At 35.8% G+C, this 20,889-nt stretch overlaps 1 protein-coding gene across 3 annotated transcripts in view; it reads left to right on the top strand.

The window, feature by feature from the left end:
- Nucleotides 1-10,398: 10,398 nt before the first annotated feature.
- The window catches only part of LOC149088158 (agrin-like), a 147,598-nt gene continuing 137,107 nt past the window's right edge, over nt 10,399-20,889 (top strand). For all 3 annotated transcript variants that reach the window (XM_089245035.1, XM_089245026.1, XM_089245044.1), the window contains exon 1: nt 10,399-11,139. In XM_089245035.1, the coding sequence (XP_089101161.1) occupies nt 10,971-11,139 (169 nt within the window). In that variant the 5' untranslated portion in view covers nt 10,399-10,970. The remainder of the gene's footprint in view (nt 11,140-20,889) is intronic.

The following is a 20,889-nucleotide window of genomic DNA, read 5'->3' as shown; positions in this document are numbered from 1 at the left end:
TAACCCTCTGAGCATAAGTAAAATATCTAATACCGATTATATACTACTTCAAATATTTCTTAACAGTATAAGTCAAATAGATGAATACCTCCGAGTTCTTCTTGGTGAGAGAATCATTAAGCCTGTGAGTCAACTTTTTGCTCTGATTTATTTCTTGTTAATTAGCCAACATAAATAACCAACACACGAAAATGGAATTATTGTATGAATAGCGATATTTTAGTAAAATAAGATAAGTATATTATTGTGGTCTAGGATGGTTATAAATAAACTGCCACTACTTATAGACGTGTGTAGTGCCCATTCTGATGTAATTATTTTGATGAAACTTGGTATAAAGCAGTGGTTCTCACGGTGCCGTTTTAACGCATGGGCCCCACCCGGGAGCCTCAAGAGAAGAGAAGCCTCACAAAAATGAGATCCGGTTGAAGTTTTCTAGGAAATACTAGGTTGGGCCTCCGGAAAACCACTTGGCCCGGGGGGCCCATGACACTCTTAAGACGGCCCTGGGTTCTCAACCGGGGCCCCCTAGTGGTGCTGAGATATTTCATGTGGGCCCCGGAAGAAAATAGAGAAAGGGGAGCCATGGCAGGTGATTTGGAGGGCTGCAGAGAGCTGAGAAGAAAAATTAAGGTGTGAAGAAATAAAGCTTTTATATTAGTGACTATGTAATTACAGAATCCAACAAAACCACCCATAAAACCAGGGCCGTCTTAGGGCAAGGACCCACCCGGGCGTTACCGCCTACATTTTGGAGCAGGTTCCCTAGGATGGGATTTTTCACAGACCCCTCCTCTATATAAAATTTATAGTGTGAAAAACAAAAAATGATGAAAACCATATCAGGCCCCGGGCTGCAGCTCTGTCAGTCCCACTCTTGCAAGGGTTCATACCCGGGGGTCTCATGTCCATAAGTGACCCCCACCTTATGATATTTTGTATAGTACAATAAATTTTGAAAATAAGTAGGAAATATGCACGATGTTTATTTCCAGCTAATTATGGGACTACCATAGCAACACTACCTAGGTGGGTCCATGATGCTCAGACGGTCCTGAATAGAACTCGGACTATTGTGGAGCTCAATAAATTCTAGGCCAGTGGTCTGGAGGCAAATCTTCTTTGCAAAACATTTCATCCAGTATAAATTCACTGAAAAAAATCAATTCAATACGTATAAAGGATCTTGCTTCTAAATGAGGGTCGAAGACTCTGGGGTATCAAAGGAGAGCGACGAGTTCAAAGGGGGCCACGGGCAAAAAAAGGTTAAGAAACATTGGTATAACGGATGTATATGGACATCCGTTCAATAAAAAGTAGTTCAATTTTTGACAATAGGTGGAAAAGTGGCGCTTCTTTATCGGAGTTATATTTTCAAATGGTCCAAATAACGTATATGCAGGTAAATGTGAAAAATCAGTCATTATGCATAATGACCGGTTATTATCCATAATTACCAATCACCTTGGTAAGCTTGATGCATTTATCACTTTTACCGGCGAATGTATAATAACACCAAAGCGTCATTGGCAAATATGATAAATACCGAAAATATCACCACGTATATCACCGGCGATTATGCATAATAACCAAGCGTCGTTGGTAAATATGATACATACTTGGAATTTATAGCCTTTATCTGTGATTATGCATAACTACCCTAATCGGGATTGGTGAATTTCATAAATAAGAAAAAAGGGCCAAATGAATCTGGCATGTGTGATGGAAATAGTCGGACCCTGATATAATTATTGCAAATTTTACGATCGTACCCTATATAATGACACACTACATATATGAATTACCATGTATTGTATACCATGTCAATACGATTTATTATGTTTACCAACGATGCGACGCTGGGTATTATGAATATTCACCGGTAAAAGTGATAAATTTGGAAAAATTTAATGAATTTGGAAATATAATTTCATTTTTAAATTTGGAAACTTACCAAAAATGTTCGGACGGTTATGCATAATAGTCGGATTTATCACACTTACCGTATTATGCATATATACAGAGCAACCTCGCTAAAACGATACTCGATACAACTATAATCCCTGTACAAAAATATTTTTTCTTGGTCCACACAGTATCGTTATATCGAGGTTTCAATGATGTACGTCCACCACAACGGGCGCTACATGTGCCGGAGTAGTGTCAGTATAATTAAGATATCAGTAGTGTTACTTTCAATTATACTGACAATACTCCGACCTATTCAGCGCCCGTTGTGGTGAACGGATTTGATTGAAACTTGGTACATCCGTTATTTGCACCGTGGGAAAAAGATAAGTGCGATGAAAAGGGCCACTTTTTCACCTGGTGGACAAAAATTTAACTATTTTTTATTGAATATTTATTCTCCCCATGGTCCTTATATCCTACTAGCTGATACCCGGCGACGTTGCCCGCCCCGTAAAAAATGTATATACGTATAGCTTATTAATTATTTCATAATCAAAAAAACTTCTGCATCAAGTAAAAAAAAATTACTTTTATTTTTAAATATTTTAATTAAAAACTTCAGGCAATCGCTTGTGGGTACACAATATTTTTTGTTTGTCCATCTGGTGTGTAGATGTACAAATTTTTAGGATTACCAACAGGCGACGTAAAGCTGTCCGTGTGAAAAACAGGGCTCAAGTAGGTTGATACCTGCCACTACTAACAACTGGCCTTGCGCTTTGTTTATCGTCACGGCAAAAGCTAAACGAATCGGGAACTGTAATTGCTTGAAAGTGAATGGCATTTCTTCAGTGATAATTGGGGTACGTGGAATGAAGACGTCTTCTTCTCCAGCACATCCAGTTAGAATCGTTGCTTCAATGATGTAAGTGTGCAATTTCTTCACGCAGAGTCTGTTGCCATTGTATCGGTATCTCCAAATTCATTATAGGTGCTCCGGCTTTGAGGGTCAAGTTGTGTGGTGGCACACCCGGAATATCCAAAGGAGTTCAGAAATTCTGCAGGATATAGAACTAAATGTCTGTGATCTTGTTCACACTGTCATTTTTCGGTGCCAGAATCGCTCTCAGAAAGCCACTCATGGTTTTGGTCATTTTGTTGAATGTTTGGGAAGACTTTGTCTGCAAGTTCTTGAACCGAGTTTATATATATAATAACTGACAAAATCCATTTGGGAACGTTATCAGTCCAGTGCTTGGGTCTACGGGAATTCTTCCATTGCCAAGTTTGATCAACTGATGTGAAAATGATAGCAGTGCTGAGTCATTTTGCAGTTGAACTCGCATGTTGGTGGATAATGATAATTTTTTAGCTTCGTGCCAGAGTGTTGATGTCCTAACAAACTCGAGGCGACCACCGATAGACAGCACCTTCACTTCCAACCCATCTCACTAATGGCAGTAAATTGCAATGTAGCGATTTGGCCAGAGTTGGTGTTTGGTGAAGTAGAGTGCTGATGATTTGAGGCAAGCATTGAGTTCATCAGCTGGCGTTGAACATTTTCATTCCCTGTTTTATCGTCGTAGTTGTTGTTCTCTGTTGTTAGTGACGTCATATGTTCAGCTTCTGCAGTGAATATTATTCAAACTCCTTTTAAGCACTTTTTAAATTGAAACTATACCTCAACGATGGGTGGTTGATGAGATAAAGGCCACATTAGCACCTACAGAACACCCTGTATACATGCAAGCAAAAATATCTGGCGCTTCCAGGGTTTTCTTCGATTACTGGGAGTATTGGAAAAGAGCCAAACCGTTATAAAGGAGTAAACTGTTATAATAACAGAATTAAAGGTGTGACAAACCATTGTAAAGGCATATATTCACGTCTGAAACGCATTGTTAGGAACCACGGTAACCACAGTAAACGTTCCGAAAGTGATTGTTGAGGCCCCCAAAACCATTGTTGCCCGACAGTTTTTTGCCCATTTCGGGCATTTGCCCAGCTCTGACGAACTTTTAAAGTAGCCTACGGTTCAATCCCGGACCTGTTTGGTATATATGCAAAATCTGGTGACGATCGGTCTAAAACTGTAGATTTGTATAAAGAGCATACATACATACATACATACATACATACATACTTTCACATTTATATATAAGACTAGCTGATACCCGGCGACGTTGCCCGCCCCGTAAAAAATTTATATATGTATAGCTTATTAATTATTTCTTAATCAAAAAAATTTCTGCATCAAGTAAGAAAAAATTACTTTTATTTTTAAATATTTTAATTAAAATCTTCAGGCAATCGCTTGTGGATACACAATATTTTTTCTCTTTCCATCTGGTGTGTAGATGTACAAATTTTTGTGATTACCAACACGCGAACAGGTGACGAAAAGGTGCTCAAATACAGGGCTCAAGTAGGTTGATGCCTGCCACTACTAACGACTGGCCTTGCGCTTTGTTGATTGTCATGGCAAAAGCTAAACAAATCGGGAACTGTAATCGCTTGAAAGTGAATGACATTTCTTCGGTGATAATTTTGGGATACGTGGAATGAAGACGACTTCTTCTTTGGCACATCCAGTTAGAATCGTTGCTTCAATCGTTGCTTTTCCTTCTTTTTTACGGGCGTGCCATTGCAGAGTCTCGGTGTCTCCAAATTTCTTAAAACCATTATAGGTGCTCCGACTTTGAGAGTCAAATTGTGTGGTGGCACACCCGGAATATCCAAAGGAGTTCAGAAATTCTGCAAGATACAGAACTAAATGTCTGTGCCGTGTCTGTGACAGTGTCAACCGATTTCTAAGATGTGGAGTCTCCTGGCATAATTTTTAGGATTTTTTCGTTGATATTGTTCACACTGTCATTTGTCGGTGCCCGAATCGCTCTCAGAAAGCCACTCATGGTTTTGGTCATTTTGTTGAATTTTTGGGAAGACTTTGTCTGCAAGTTCTTGAACTGAGTTTAACAACTGGCAAAATCCATTTGGGAACGTAATCGGTCCAGTGCTTGGGTCTACTGTGAAAATGATAGCAGTGCTGAGTCATTTTGCAGTTGAACTCGCATGTTGGTGGATAATGATAATTTTTTAACTTCGTGCCAGAGTGTTGATGATTTGAGGCAAGCATTGAGTTCATCAGTTGGCGTTGAACATTTTTATTCCCAGTTTTGTCAGCGTAGTTGTTGTTCTCTGTTGTTAGCGACGTCATACGTCCAGCTTGTGCAGCGAATATTATTCAAATGCCTTTTACGCATTTTTTAAATTGAAACTATACCTATACGATGGGCGGTTGATGAGATAAAAGCCGCATTATCACTTACAGGATTACAGGACAACCTGTATATAGGCTAGCAGAAATACCCGGCGCTTCCCAGTTTTCTGCAATTAAATTGGAAAAGAGCCAAACCATTATAAAGGAATAAACTGTAATGATGGCAGCGTTAAAGATGTGACAAACCATTGTAAAGACATATACACGTCTGAAACGCATTGTTGGGAACCACGGTAACCAAAGTAAACGTTCCGAAAGTGATTGTTGAGGCCCCCAAAACCATTGTTGCCCGACAGTTTTTCGCCCATTTCGGGCATTTGCCCAGCTCTGACGAACTTTTAAAGTAGCCTACGGTTCAATCCCGGACGTGTTTGGTATATATGCAAAATCTGGCGACGATCGGTCTAAAACTGTAGATTTGTATAAAGAGCATACATACATACATACATACATACATACTTTCACATTTATATATAAGATATACCAAGTTTCATCGGAAAACCTCTATCAAAATGGGCGTCTGAGCATGGGCGGAGATACGGGGGGGGGGGCGTGGGGGGCATTGCTCCCCCAGAGTCAAAGGTGGAGCCGACTGATCTAATGTGTATATGTATACATGAATTGGCATCATCATCATCATCGTGCCCCCCCCCCAAGAATAATGACCGTGCCCCCCGGACTTCCAAGTCTATCTCCGCCTATGCGTCTGAGTAGTATCAGTTCAGTTGGAACCACCCTGTATTTACTTATCCTGCTCGGTTCTCTCATTTAAAAAAAAAAAAAAAAAAATTCTGGATGGCAATTACAATTCCGAAACTGTGTTGTATCACATATGTGATACGTAATGAAATAATTTGCCTAATTTTTTCTTCTAAGTCAACAGATGGCGATACTTGTCCACGATTGTGATTTCAAAGCGCGTTTGAGAAATATAGCAACATGGCTGCTAGACGTTTTTGTAGCACATGTGATACAATGAGATCCAATCACGTCTGGGAATGTGTTCCAAGTTGGTCTTCGTTTGTTTTTAGTGTTTTATCATTTACGTAGATTTCGAAAAAGTTATTTTTCTTCATTTCTTTTGTCAAAATCTGCAGTTGAAGTATTTGTTTCACATTTTCACACGTTTTTCCGTCTTATTTCTGATCTGATTACTGGTTTTTTTATTTTTCGGTCAAATATTTGACTCCAGGTGAAATGTTAGTGGCCGTTAATTGCGATTATTCTGATTTTAGTTCATTGTCAGATGAAGATGACAATTATCAGAGGGATGATAATTTGAGTCACTGTAATGATGATGAACGAGATGGAAGTGACGAAGAAATTTTTGTTTCAACACAGTGGGGGAATACATACAGATCAATTTGATGCAGTTTCTTTTCAGTTCAAAGAGGTGGGTTCAAAACCCATGGAATATTTTATGGAGTAAGGCTTTTTTGATGAAGGCTTTTTCAAAGCTATGGCAAACTTCACAAATATAAAATCTATCACATTAACTGGCAAGAGCCTCAATGTAACCCGAGAGGAAATGCAGACTTTTGTTGGTTGTAGTGCTCTTTTGTCCTGCTATGGGAATCCTAGAATTAAAATGATATGGGAATCATACAACCAATCATGCAACAACCAATAACGTATGTAAGGGTTGGTACGGGGGTTATACAAAAGTCTGTGGTACTATAAAGCAGGGCCGTAGCTAGGGTTTTTGTATCATTTCACCGCCCGGGGCAAACATGATTTTGTCGCTCTCACCGATTCAAAATTCGATAATTTTACTATGTGTTCACCTAAACTTAGTCGCCACTAAATTTTTCCGCCTGGGGCAACTGCCCCCCCCCGCCCTCCTTTAGTCACGGCCCTGCTTTAGGTACCGTCAGTGGTGAAAGGAGTTAATCTTTTACATACTCTTTACAAAAATTATAAGAGTAAGCATATTTCTGCATTTTTTCAAGCACATTTTCTGTTTCTCTTGTCCACAAAGGCAAAATAATTCTGATACATCGAGATTTAAAGAAACGCATTTTTAAGCAATTATTTTATATTGCAGAATCCTATAGTGACGAATTATTCTTTTTCTCAACTGCCGATGATAAAACAATAAATAACATAAAAGTCAATATCACACATTCAGAAATTTAAAGCATGCGAAACAGCAAGAAGACACATTCAAAAAGTTTTCGACTCTTTTTTTCTCTCAAATACATACCAGGGTATAAAAATGAACGAATGTTTAATAATCAGCTTTTCAATTAAAATTCAATTAATTCAAATAATTTGTTTTGATCATTCTTTCGAGTTTGTAGTGAGGTTCACTAATTTATAAATGGACTTTTCTTAAAGATTCGAGTATCTTATTTGAAAATAAATGCTTAAATTCACAATATCATTCATAGTTAATTTCTTTAATCAAAGAAGAAAAAACATAGGAATCTTTATTTTACAATCAAATGCATCCTTGATTTCTCTTTTATGGGGATTAAAAAATGCATTTTTATATTGGGGGTGGGGGAGAACTGTTTCAATTTGTACAATGACGGTTTTAAAATTTATCAACTGAATTAAATGAATTACATTTGATATTTAAATTAAACGAAAATTATTCTTACACAGCATTTTTTCCTTTTTGCTTTCGTAATCCTTTCTCCATGGATAAAGTTATATTACAGTGTCTGTCATTTGATAAGATATCTTATCCTGACGTTTCTATTTTATTGCTCGGCTGATTTTCATAACGGGTAAATTAAAACGTTAAATTTCCAGGATATACACAGGGTTTTTCAAAAAGCATCATCCGATATAAAAAAAAATCGTAACTATTCAACTTTCAATCCGTTTTGATCGAATAATGTATAGGTAAAAAGAGGGAAATCTCGAGTTTCACGCAGTTGCCGACAGGTAGCGCTAACGCTCTTCCTTCTGCCGCCACTTCAGTGCTTGTCAAGATGGCGACTGCACAACAGAAATCATTTTGTACTCTAAGCTTCGCGAAGTGTGAGCCCGTAACAGCAGTTCACCGCGCTTTTCGTCGACAATACCCTGGTGTTGAACTTCCTAGCGCTCAGAGCATTAGGCGATGGTATAAACAATTCCGAACCATGAATTGTCTGTGTAAAGAGAAATCCCCCGTCCGTTCTGGTATGTCAAACAAAAATGTGGAGAGTTTCACACGTAGTCCACAGAAATCTACTCTCAGTGGATGCAAACATGCTCGCAAAAGTTTGGGATGAATTCGACTACCGTATAGACATATGCAGTACACCCCAAGGTGGACATAATGAGCACCTTCAATTTGGTTTGTAAAAATACTTTATGATTAGCCATGTAAAATAAAATTAATCTTGTCAGTATGTCTTGCGAGTTCAATATTTTTCACAATACACGCATTTCAAATCGGGTGGTGATTCTTTTAGAAACACCCTCTATTTCAGAGAAGCAAAATTCTAATAAGTAAAAATATGACAATTCTACATTGATGAATTAACACTGTGTTATAAGTAATTAATTTGATTTTCTGAATTGGATTTTTCCACATACGTTTGCAGTTCTATTTAAAGCTGTGTCTTCAACCTTTCTCTCACACAGACATTGCGGGCCAAATCAAACTTTCCACGAAGCCCGCGAGCCACCAAGTCATACCGTGGCTTTCGTGGTTATTAAACAGGATTCCTTAAATTAATGAACACTCTTATTTAATCTCAATTTATTTTATTTTTCATTAAATTGTAATTTTTATTTATTTTCAATCATTATTATTTAATTAATTAATTAATTTCAATTGATTGTTTCTTTTATAAGATCTGAAACTTGTCCTGATAATTCTGAAATTATGTTCTCATTAATTTTAAATTTTTATTAATTATGAAATAATTTCTTCATTGATTTTAAATTCTAATCAATAATGAGAAGCTGTTTCTTTCGAATATTCTTATTTTTTTTTCATGGATTGTTACTTTTTACTTTTTTCAATTCAATTTAATTTATTAGTCTATTAAGTTAATGATGACAATCAGTTTGATTGATGGAAACCCCCAAGGAGTTAATGTTATTAATTCAATAACATTGTAATCACCCTACAATATAAAATGGAATTACTTCTGCAATTATTTCGTTCATTAATTCTGTAACTATTTTTTCATTAATTATACATTTTCATCAAGTGCGAAATTATTGATTTCAGTAATTCTTAGATTTTTTTTAGCATTTCTGTGAATTTTTTAAGTACAGGATGTGTACCTTTTGGCCCGTCGAAATATGTGTTCTATATCATAGGTCTCAAAAACTGTTGTGGCTCAGGGTCCCCTGAATTCATTATGACGGCCCTTTCTGTATCAAATGCACAGTATTATCATTAAATTTGGAAAGTATTTCACAGTTCTAAATACTGATTTAAGTGGCTACAGCATTTCGAAATTAATTGCTTTCCTATGTAAAAGTATCTGATTTCTAATAAAGCTCGGAGTACCAAATTCCGCCCGCGGGCCATGGGTTTAATAACCCGGCTTTACGGTATATGAGAAATATTTTAATTGCCGATAATGGAGACACCATAATTCTGCTCGGCATAGAAGTAAAAAATCGGTAGATTTTCTGAGTTCCCAGTATATTTTGTCACTTTCCACATTTCTTGTGCGTTCGAATTGTGAAAACCACGGTGCATAAGATAAGACATGATTTACGGTAAATAATCTACAATAATTATAATTTTTCCATAATTTAAAAAAAAACAAAACAAATTTATTTATATAATTTGTTTCAAATTTCAAATTGCAAACTGAGTCCAGATTCCAAACATACAAAATTAAATTTCCTTTCGAGTTTCGCACTATTTTTTCTTCGTACTTTGAAACTATTTTCAAAAATGTTTTTAATTTTTAAAAGCGGTGGTTTCGAAATTTTATTATAAATAAAAAATAGAAACTTCGCCTTGTCTTAATTCACAGAAAAAAATATTTTATTTTCTTGAAATTTTATTATTTTTTTGATATTGATTTGATTTTTTGGAATTCGATGAGATGAAAATTTCTAGGGAATGTCTCTAGAAATTTCTTGGAATATGATTCCAGTTCCCATCGAATATTTCCCTTCAATATCGGTAGATGGCACGCAAGTCCGCCCAAACATGTTGCTTCTTTGTTCCCGGATCCCGGGCTAGGGGGAGTTGCTCTCCGGTGCCCATAACAAGACTCGGCTTGAGCGCAGGATACAAAACTTTTTCGACGAAGCGATGCAGTGGTAATGTGGACCGCGCGGGAAAACAAACTTTTGATTTGAGTCCGACGGAAAGTTTGGTCCGGTGGGACTTGGAGGCCGGTCCGATTCTCCGGATAATTCACGAGTTTCTACGGCGTTTTATCTAATTTTAAAATGCGTTCGAGGCCGGACAAATCCTCGAATATCATTTCTTAAATGTTATCGATGAATTTTCTTCTACATTCTTTTATTAGAGAAAGTGCCATGGAATAAAAATACCGGGAATTCGAAAGTGTGTGAACAGTGGAAAAGTTCTAGACTGAGACTTTATGGAGACACGAGGGACTTCTCTAAGGTACCCGCGATGACAATATCTCTGTTATGAACTGAGTCGCACAGTCATCAGTGAAAATGCATTTACGATTGATGATTGAAGACTTTCCAGCCCCTATGCGTATCAAAACATGAATTGATTTCGACCGGAATGAATTTCGTAGAACTCCCTCCGAATGGAAATCACCACCTGCCGGACATGTCGTGACAGGACGTCGTAGAATTTCATAGGCGAGAATAACACACATACACACACATCATGATGGGAATGGATGGTATCGCGTGGTCAGACGAAGAGAAGAGGACTCCGCCGAATCTGACCCGGCTCCAAAGGTGGAGGAACAGACCCATATTGTGGATCCTAGTGTCACTTTGTGCCATAATAGTTTTGCTTGCCTTGACATGCGTGATTGTGATGTACTATCGTTGTAAGTATGAACTCCACAATTATTCATAATTTTAAATATTATGCTTGAATTTATTTAACGCTTTCACTACCACATACTAAAAAATGAAATAATTATCCTATTATCCTATTAGCCATTTTAGTTCTAATTATAGACTAAAAATAAAAACAGAGTTTCAAAAAATTCACAAATTAATTTGGCATTTCCGAGTTTCGTCAGCACCAGGCTATACAAGCTTGAGCGCCCGAGTGGAGTGATGGTAAGATGCGCTCGTCTACCACCGTGAAGGTTGATGTGACGTTCCTGGGCTCGAACCCGAGGGAGGATAAGATATTTTCCCCTAAAACTAACTAGAGGCTCCCACCAATTGAAAGCGCCTTCATTTCCAACCCATCTCATTAATGGCAGTAAATTGCAATGAAGCGATATGGCCAGAGTTGGTGTTTGGTGAAATAGGTTGTACAAGAGCTTCTATGGCACTTTATCTCAAATCAAAATGCATTTGAGATTGGAAAAATCTTAAAGTATCATATCTCATATATTGATAAATTTTCTTCTAAATTCTCTTATTAGAGAAAGTGCCAAGGAATAATCATACTAGCAACTGAAAGCGCGTGAATATTAGAAAAGTTTTATACTGAGACGAATTTTATGTGTGTGTGTGAAGACACGAGGAACTTCTAGAACACAAGATGGCATCCCACGATGATCCACCACCACCACTCCTATTCAGAAAAATAGGAAAATACTCTGCAATAATATAAAAAGTGAAAAGAATTATATATTTTTAGAATGTTGTTCATATCAACATTTTGCTTTATAAAGTCATACCTAGATGTTTATCTCAATACAAATATTATAATTTACATTATGAATACTAACCAGGCATCACAGTGAAAATGCATTTACAATTGGTGATTGATGACTTTATAGCACTTCTAAGTATCAACATCTGAGCTTAGAATAAGAGGGAAAAATACCAATTTAAATATATGTTTAATAAAACTAACAACGAATATTTATTTGTTACCACAAGGAAAGCTATAATTTGTTTTAAACATTTGCTGTAGAACATTATGTAAAAGCAAAATAAAACGCTTTTACAGGGGTGAAATATATCTAAGTGAATATTATCAGTTTACATATTAAAAAACCAGTTGACCTACAATTGTGTTATCACCTGGTAAAGTAGTTATACAGCCTTTGCACTTCAAAATACGAACACCCAATAACGTATGTAAGGAATGTTACGTGGGTTAAAAAATTCTTAGCGCTTTAAAGTACTGTCAGTAGTGAAAGGGTTAAATGACATTAATAAACTACTTATTAATATAAGTAACTACGAAGATGCGTAATTTTCGGAGAAATAGGTAATATAAACGTTACTCTGCTGTAATATTAAAGTGGAAAGAATTATAGCTTGTTAGAATGGTATTCGTATCAACACTTTGCTTTATGTGCAGTCATACCTAGATATTTATCTCCATACAAATATGGTCAGTCGGGCTCGCGTAGAGAGATAACATCGGATAATTTGTGATTATTTGAGACTCGAATCTGATTAAGGACATTATAACGATAGGGACCAAATATGAAATTCAATTTTTAAAACATTATTTCAGACATTATACATAATATAAAATTTTCTTCTAGGGAACATATATATATATATAAACAATGTATGAGACAATTTGTGTTTTTAAAACAAGTACAATTAATCCTCGTGAGACAAATTCCATTTATACAAAAAAATGTTTCATATCATTACAAAATAATGGATATTGATTTACTCATTCTAATCTATAAATTATGATTGCTTATACTACTGAAATTCTCCAGAACAGGGTTTTATTCGAATTTATCTACGAAACATGAAGGAAATGACTCCATGTTTTGTAGATCATTCTTACTTGACTAAAATTATTATATTTATTATTCGTAACAAATAATTTTTAATAATTTGACAGCGGAATTCTCACACACGGTACATTGAGAGTTCGCAGTTCAAGTTTTCAACACAAAATCTATTCGTAAATATGATTTTAATAGATCTGTGACGGACAGAAACCATCAACTAGTATGAAAATTTGTCTTGTAAACGTGTTACAAATTTCTTTGAGTAAAAAACAGACAAAATTTCTTTTCTGTTATTAATATGAGAATGATTTAATCAAGGGGGTTAAAATTTTTTCTTGCTGTCGATATCCCAAAATGTCGATGATCCTTCTAATGTCCTATTTCTTTAAATCAAAATAATGCTTAAAAAACTCAGTATGGAGTAGTTTCGACAATTGGAAATTGCTACTCATTCTCTGGGAAACTTTGAAACCGCCCCCAGTGTGAAACATATTTCACGGTTTTGAAAACTCTCATCTAATATCTTAATAATCGTTTTCATTATTTTATACAAATTAGAAATAAAAACAATAAATAATATAGTCGAATATACTGCGATGCATCTGATGTTAGAATTTTATAAGTTCAAATATTTAGCTAGGACTGAACGAAATATAAAACTTCATCGAGAGGAGATTATACCGTATGCGTCGTATGTACACACACATGCTATCAAATATTTAACAATCAATTTAATATGATTTTCACTTGATCCGATTAGAGATCAAAATGCAGCAAAAGCGTCGAAAATCATCAGTAGATGCTAATCCCTGTTCTTTCAGTCAGTAATCAAAGAATGCAGCTGAACGTGAAAGGTATAATGGTACTTCATTCTTTTCATTTAAAAGTGAAATAACAAAAAAAAAGCAAAATCGTACTATAGAATTTAAATAATCTCCGAATAATAAGATAGAAATCTCTATGAGCTGGTTTATATCTGAACATACAAACATTAAATATGTCTTCCGAAACCTAACATTAAGAAATTGTAATCTTATTCATTGTAGACGTATTTCATTTAAAATTTTCTTAATAATTTTATCAGTGAATTTCAGCATGTTTGTTTCAATTATCAATTAATTAATTAATTTTCAAATTAAATTCGTTAAGTTATCAGACTACGTGGCGTACGTGAATTTGAAACGTTGGTTTTCATTCTTTTTATGGAAGCTATATTTTTTGTTGTTCCCAAAGGCGGGGGGGGGGGGGCTTGTTCTGTTTATATGATGCTTAGAACTGAAGTTACGTGCACAGAAGATGGCCGTGATGCGACAAAAATGATCAAATAAAAACTTTAAACGAGTTTTACAAAGAATGATATATGTAAAATCATTGTATCATGACAAAATCCTGATATAATAGTCTGCTATTTTTAAGGTTACAAAACAAAATTTGACATCTGTCATATATATTTTTTCTAATTACAAGGATTTATTAACGATATGCAGAATGAAATTTCGAAAAATTCGCACGTACATTAACAGATTTGAGTGAGACTTATGAGCATACCATACAATCCTTTTAATTTTGGCTCATAGCCTGCACCGTTACCAGCTGAACGTACTATGGAAATGACAAAGAATCCTTGCATGGAATTTTTTTCAATCGTGCTTGGAATATTACACGAATTTTACTTAAAATTTGGCATAAAAATGACTGTTTTTAAATAGAAAATGGCATGGGGAAATCCAAAATTTATTAATGTTTTCTCCATTTTAGGACACCTTCTATCAAAAAATATTATTAGAGTTCACACCAGTACCATTTTATAGAAAAGTGACGAGAAAGGTAGTTGGAGATACCTCTTAAGAGCACGTTCATACTATTTAATTTATTAATGATTTTTATGAGCAATTTTTTTTCCTAATAGGTTTGTTAATAAATGGGATAACTTACCCTCCCCCACCCCTTCGTTGGGAGTAGTAAATTCTAACACTATTGACCCGTTTACAAAGAAATACGATAAGCATGTTGGGACGAATTGAGAAGCTATCCATACTTAGAATATGGCAACCATAAATAAATTTTATGGGCTGTAATTATTAGGTTTTTTTTTTCATTTTCGTGATACATGCCCTCATATTGTGGGCCGCTGTATTTTAGTTATATTTGACATCGATACTTTTTATGAGCATCTTTTTCCAGCTACCTCGTTGGACTACTTGCATTAATGTTTGTATTTGTATTTCGAATTTTAAATCAAGCTGTAGTAGATTTGCAGGAATATTGCTATGTTTTTTTTTAAATTAATTAAATTGTTCTACAAAAGTTATTAAAGTTTTTTTTTTAGTTTAACGTATTTAAATTTGATGCGTCAACATAAATATCGTTGCTGTCACATCACACAAAGAAGTGCTGATGGGCAAAAACTAACGTCATATATGTTTTTAGCACACACAGAATTTTCACATAAAATCAGTATAAAATCCCCCGTCACCAAATTATGTGTTGCGCTGTTTTTTATATACCGTAGAGCAGTGGTCCTTAACCTTTTCCAGCCATGACACAAAATGAACAAGAAGAGCAGCTTCTCGACCCATTGAACTGTTTGCTTTTAGAAATTAGTGGAACCTGTCATGCAATAAGTGCAGTCATAATGGGACTGCAAGGGGTCATTAAAGTATTACGTCAGCATCGAGGGAGGTTTCGGGTTTGCTGACGGGGGGGAGGGGGTTTGAAGGTTGTTTACGTCATCAACCACCTCTTTTTGAAGATATGAAATATTCTAAGCTGCTGACGAAATTTTGCTGACAGGGAGGAGGGGTCAAGAATGGCTGAAAATCTGCTTACGCAATACTTGAATATCCCCTAAATGAATTTGTCCGATTTATCTCCGGTAGCCCCCTGCGAATCAAGTTCGGGTCGGGACCTATAGCTGAAGAATCCCTGGCAGTAAGTGTAACTATACGACCCATCTCTCAAACCCCGGCCAATCAAGTTTGGGTTGTGACCCATTGATCAATAACCCGTGGCTATGAGTGTATTTGTATGACCCATCTTGGAAGCCCCTGCGAATCAACTTGGGATTGTGTTCAAGAATCCATGGTTTTGCTAGTGGATTCGTCTCACAATTCTGGGTAGCTCCTGCAAATCAAATTTGTGTCGGGGGCAATGGAAAAAGAACCCCCGCCTGTTAGAGAATTTGAGTGACCCAAATTTAAAAATATATATTTTTATATTGGGGGGGGGGGGGTGACTGTTTCAATTTGTACAGTGACAGTTTTGAAATTTATCAACTAAATTAAATGATTACATTTTTACATATTTAAAGGTTAAAATATCTTGAAACCAATTATGTTAACAAAATTAGAAGGTATATGCCACGATAAATCTAATAAATCGGTGATTAATTATCAGTTATTATTATACATAATCACAAAAAGGTGCTTCACGCACGAGTAAAATGCCTAAGAATTCAATAGATGTAGAAATCTTATCGGCAATCTTAAGACTCTTATCTAGTAGTATAATATATTTTTTTTTGATTTAGTGATCACTCATTTATTGCACAAATTAATGAAACATTAAAAAGTTGTGATAATTCTCAAGAACCAGCGTGGAACAATAGTTTCGGTAATTTTGATATTTTTTTTTCTCCATTTATATATCACTTTTACCGGTGATTATGCATAATTCCCATATTAAGTTGGTGAGTATGATAAATATGTGGAAGAAAACCACTTCAGTTTCTCCCGTACGTGATCAGTGCAGTACAAATATTTTGTAAAAACACAATTAAATTAAATTAAAATAAGTGCCATAAGAGGATAAAAAAATCTTGGATAAAAAAACGTCTTGTAATAGTGATTTCTTCACATTTATCAACTTTTAAGCCATAATCACCATCACCGAACGAATAAACCAGCTTTTCAGACTGTTTGAGTAAGAATGACAAGTAAATTCAAGTAACGCTTTGATGACTTATAATGTTCACCTATACGAACTGCGATAATAAATACATAACCACCGGTAAATGTTATAAATTCGCAAAATTGATCACACTCAAACAACAGGTCGGTGATTATGCATAATCACTGGATTTATCCAATTTCCGTAACATGTATTTGATAAATTCAAATGCATATAAATATATGAAATTCTTTGATTTGATTACAAAATATTCATTCTACACATTATTTCAATTATAGATTACTTTTCATCAAAAAAGTAGTAGTGAGAGAGGGGGGAGATTACTGTATAATTATCAGTATCAGTAAATGATAACGCACTCTTTAATCGTGTGGTTTAGCAAGCTATTCGACATGTTAGATTTCGGTTTTTAGGAGTATAAGGTGCCCTATGTGGAGAACCCAATAGCACTCAAACTAGTTGTGTTCTTAGTGTGTTTCAAACGGAATTAACAAATTAGTCAAAATATATATTCAAAAAACATTGAATTTTCAATGTGCATGGCGTGATAAATAGGGCAATTATGCATAATAACCAGTTGTTAAGCATAACAACCGAGCATTTTGGTAAGTTTGTATAAAACTTCTCTAAATTAATCACCTTTATTGTGATTATGCATAATACAAAAGCGTAGTTGGTAAATTTAATAGGTATTAATAAAATTTTCATTGGCGATTATACTACAGGGCCTCAACTAGGGAGGAGCAGGCGGTACCCCCGTGTGCGGGACCAGAGGAGATGAAGCCTCTCCTTCAACGTATAACGCGTGATTGTCCTGGCTGACCAAACATCTAGATGCGGCCTTGATTATGCATATAGACTCAAGCGTCGCGTCGTTGATGAACATGATAAATCGTACTATATGACATGCTACATGATAATTCATACATGTATTGCATCATTATATCAGGGTACGATCGTAAAATTTGTTATTATTATATCGGCGCCCAACTATATTCATCACACATTCAAGACTCATTTGGAATTTGTTCTTATTTATCCATTTCACCATTTGCACTAGAGTGTTATGCATAACGGACCGTTCAAGTATTACGTCATCATCAATGGGGGGGGAGGGTGTTTCCGATTTGCTGACTTTTGATGACAAGGGGAGAGGGGGGGGTTGGGTAATGCTTACGTCATCAGCCACCCTTCATGAAAATATGGGTTAGGATTCAGAGGGGCAGAGCTGATGACGAAATTTTGCTGACAAGGGGGGGGGGGGGAGTCAGCGTTTTTCTGACTTTTGCTGACAAGGGCGAGGGAGAAGGGGGGTCAAAAATGGCTAAAAATTTGCTTACATAATACTTGAACGGCCCCTAATTACAGATAAGTGGGGATAAATGTCAAGTACTTATCAAATTTACCAACGGCACTTGGTTATTATGCATATTCAGAGTAAAACTGATATTTTCGTATTTATCAAATTTACTGACGTTTGGGAATTATGCATATGGGGTCATTCAAGTATTGCGTCAGCATCGGGAGGGGGAGGGGGTTTCGGATTTGCTAATTTTTGATGATGGGGGGGGAGTTGAAGGTTGCTTACGTCATCAACCACCCCTTTTTGAAGATATGAAAAACTCTATGCTGCTGACGAAATTTTTCCGCCAGGGGGGGGGGGGGGTCAGTGTTTTGCTGACTTTTGCTGACAAGGGGGGGGGGTCAAAAATGGCTGAAAATTTGCTTACGTAATACTTGAATGGCCCCTATTTACCCCGATAAAAGTGATAACCTTATCAATTTACCAAGACAATCGGTAAATATGCGTAGTAACCAATTTATCAGATTTTCCGTAACATACATATATGAAATCTATTGTAAGCTTGAACTAAAAGATTCCTTTTCCGTTGAATTACCTGGCTGAATTCGAATGTTAAATGTTTTTACTCATGGGTTAAAATACGTTAGACCGATTTTTTTCGGATTCAACGATTGCATATACTCTGAGTGTATAAATGGGGCATAAATTTTACATTCATTTCTTGTCAAATAAATCTCGTGGGTAGTTTCTTTCTTCTCTGTACATTATATATGCAATAATTTTTCAGTACATAATTGAACATTTCGTTCGATGCTATTTTTCCTCTCATATGATGTGATCCTCGATGCATTCATTTCAAATATGGGAGAAAATTAAACTGTCAGGTTTATTTTCAGTCTACACACACACTTGTTGGTAATTTTCAAAAAGCCGTTCGCATTTTTTCATCAATTTTTATTTAATATAAATATTTATTTGAATTTTATTAATTTGTCTCTGTTGTGGAAAAGTAAATATAAAAACATATTCGAGAGTGATTGATATATAAGTTCATTTATTTATCGCAGTTATCAAAAGTTGAAGGAAAACAGTGATTTGGTATCTGTTAAAGCGTGATTGGCAAATCTGTTGCGAGTGGAACATCGTGTTATTGATATTGACACGTGAATGTTCGCCGCAAAATAGTGGAGAAATATTTTTATAGAGAGAGAAGGAAAATTTTCGTGTACCGCTGAAGTATCCCCCTTTGATAATTTTTGGTAGTGAATGTAGACAAAGTTTCCGATGTTAAACCGGTGGATATACTACAATGCATTAGAAATTTTTTTATCTCATTCGTCGGTGTATCTCAACGTCTGCGTCGCGGCTCCGAAGGTTGTCCTGGTGAGCTGTGCGCCGATTTGTGACATGAGAAATGGTCCTTCTATAAATGAAAATACTTTATCTAATAAACTATTTTGGACAGCCGCAGATGAACCATGAATAGGGCAAAGAAGCGGTTGGTGACAAAATTTTAAGAAAACCACTACAATATAATGATTAAGTGATGACGATCAAAGTCTTTAAAAATTGTTATTTTATCTGTCCACAAAACATGCAAGATAACAAAACTTCGATTCCTAGTGGCACGAGTGAGAGAGATTTCTCGCCTTGACATTTGCACGAGTTAAAAAAATGTTCTGTCACCACTGCATTAAAGTATGGAATGACAATGTAGAGATTTATTGACGTTAGAAGATGTGAAACAATCAACGAAAATGACATAAAAATAATAATAAAACACTCTTTAAACAGCCGTTTGGAGACTATTATAGTCCCTTCTTAAGTGGAAAAATGGTCTAATATAGCGCAGACCGCTAGCTAGAGTAAAAACACGTCGTTGGATAGAATACCAGCTCGTGATCGTGATGATGGTAGTAAAGGAAAATATATTGATGTTGATAGAAGCGATTGCGATTGTAAGACGGAATATACCCATTATGGAGAGTAGTAAGGGGTCATTCAAGTATTACGTCAGCATCGAGGGGAGGGAGGGGGTTTCGAATTTGCTGACTTTTGATGACAAGGGGTGGGGTTTGAAGGATACTTACCTCATCAATCACCCTTTTTGAAGATATCAAATATTCTAAGCTGCTGACGAAATTTTGCTGACAAGGGGGGGGGGGGAGCGGGTCAAAAATGGCTAAAAATCTGCTTACGTAATACTTGAATGGCCCCTAAAATTTAAGAACCGAGAAATATGGAGTGCCAAGAAAACTATATTTCTATATATTATATTATAGAGCACTTGACATTTTGAAAAGAGAAATAATTTTCATGAATATGAAAGGCTTCAAAGAAATCGAAGTCAAGGGTCGTGGGTGTGAAGCACTTTTGGATGATTTTAACTGAATTAAAGTTAAAATTATGATCGTTGACCCAGCAAGGTTGTGCTATAAAATAACACTAGAACTTCTGACATTTGACGTAGCATTTATGTTTAGAAAGTGCGAAATTTCAGGGAAAAAAAGTTTGGCCATTATACGAGAGACCGCATTTTCAAGAAATGCTGTAAATAACCCCAATTACTGAGGCTATCTATACGTTAATCCGAAACTACTGACGAAAATATAGTTAGGAAATCCTATTGACAGTCATCTCGTAATTGCTCAACTAATTAAGCACATCATAGCGTTAATCAATCAGTATCGAAATACATCGCA

Source organism: Pholcus phalangioides, unplaced genomic scaffold (genome assembly GCF_987345545.1).
Source record: "Pholcus phalangioides strain wild (caught in Gottingen) unplaced genomic scaffold, Ppha-v1.0 ptg000003l_1, whole genome shotgun sequence".
Taxonomy (NCBI): Eukaryota; Metazoa; Arthropoda; class Arachnida; order Araneae; family Pholcidae; genus Pholcus; species Pholcus phalangioides.
The sequence above is the reverse complement of the archived record's forward strand: the minus strand, read 5'-3'. Positions and strand labels throughout refer to the sequence as shown.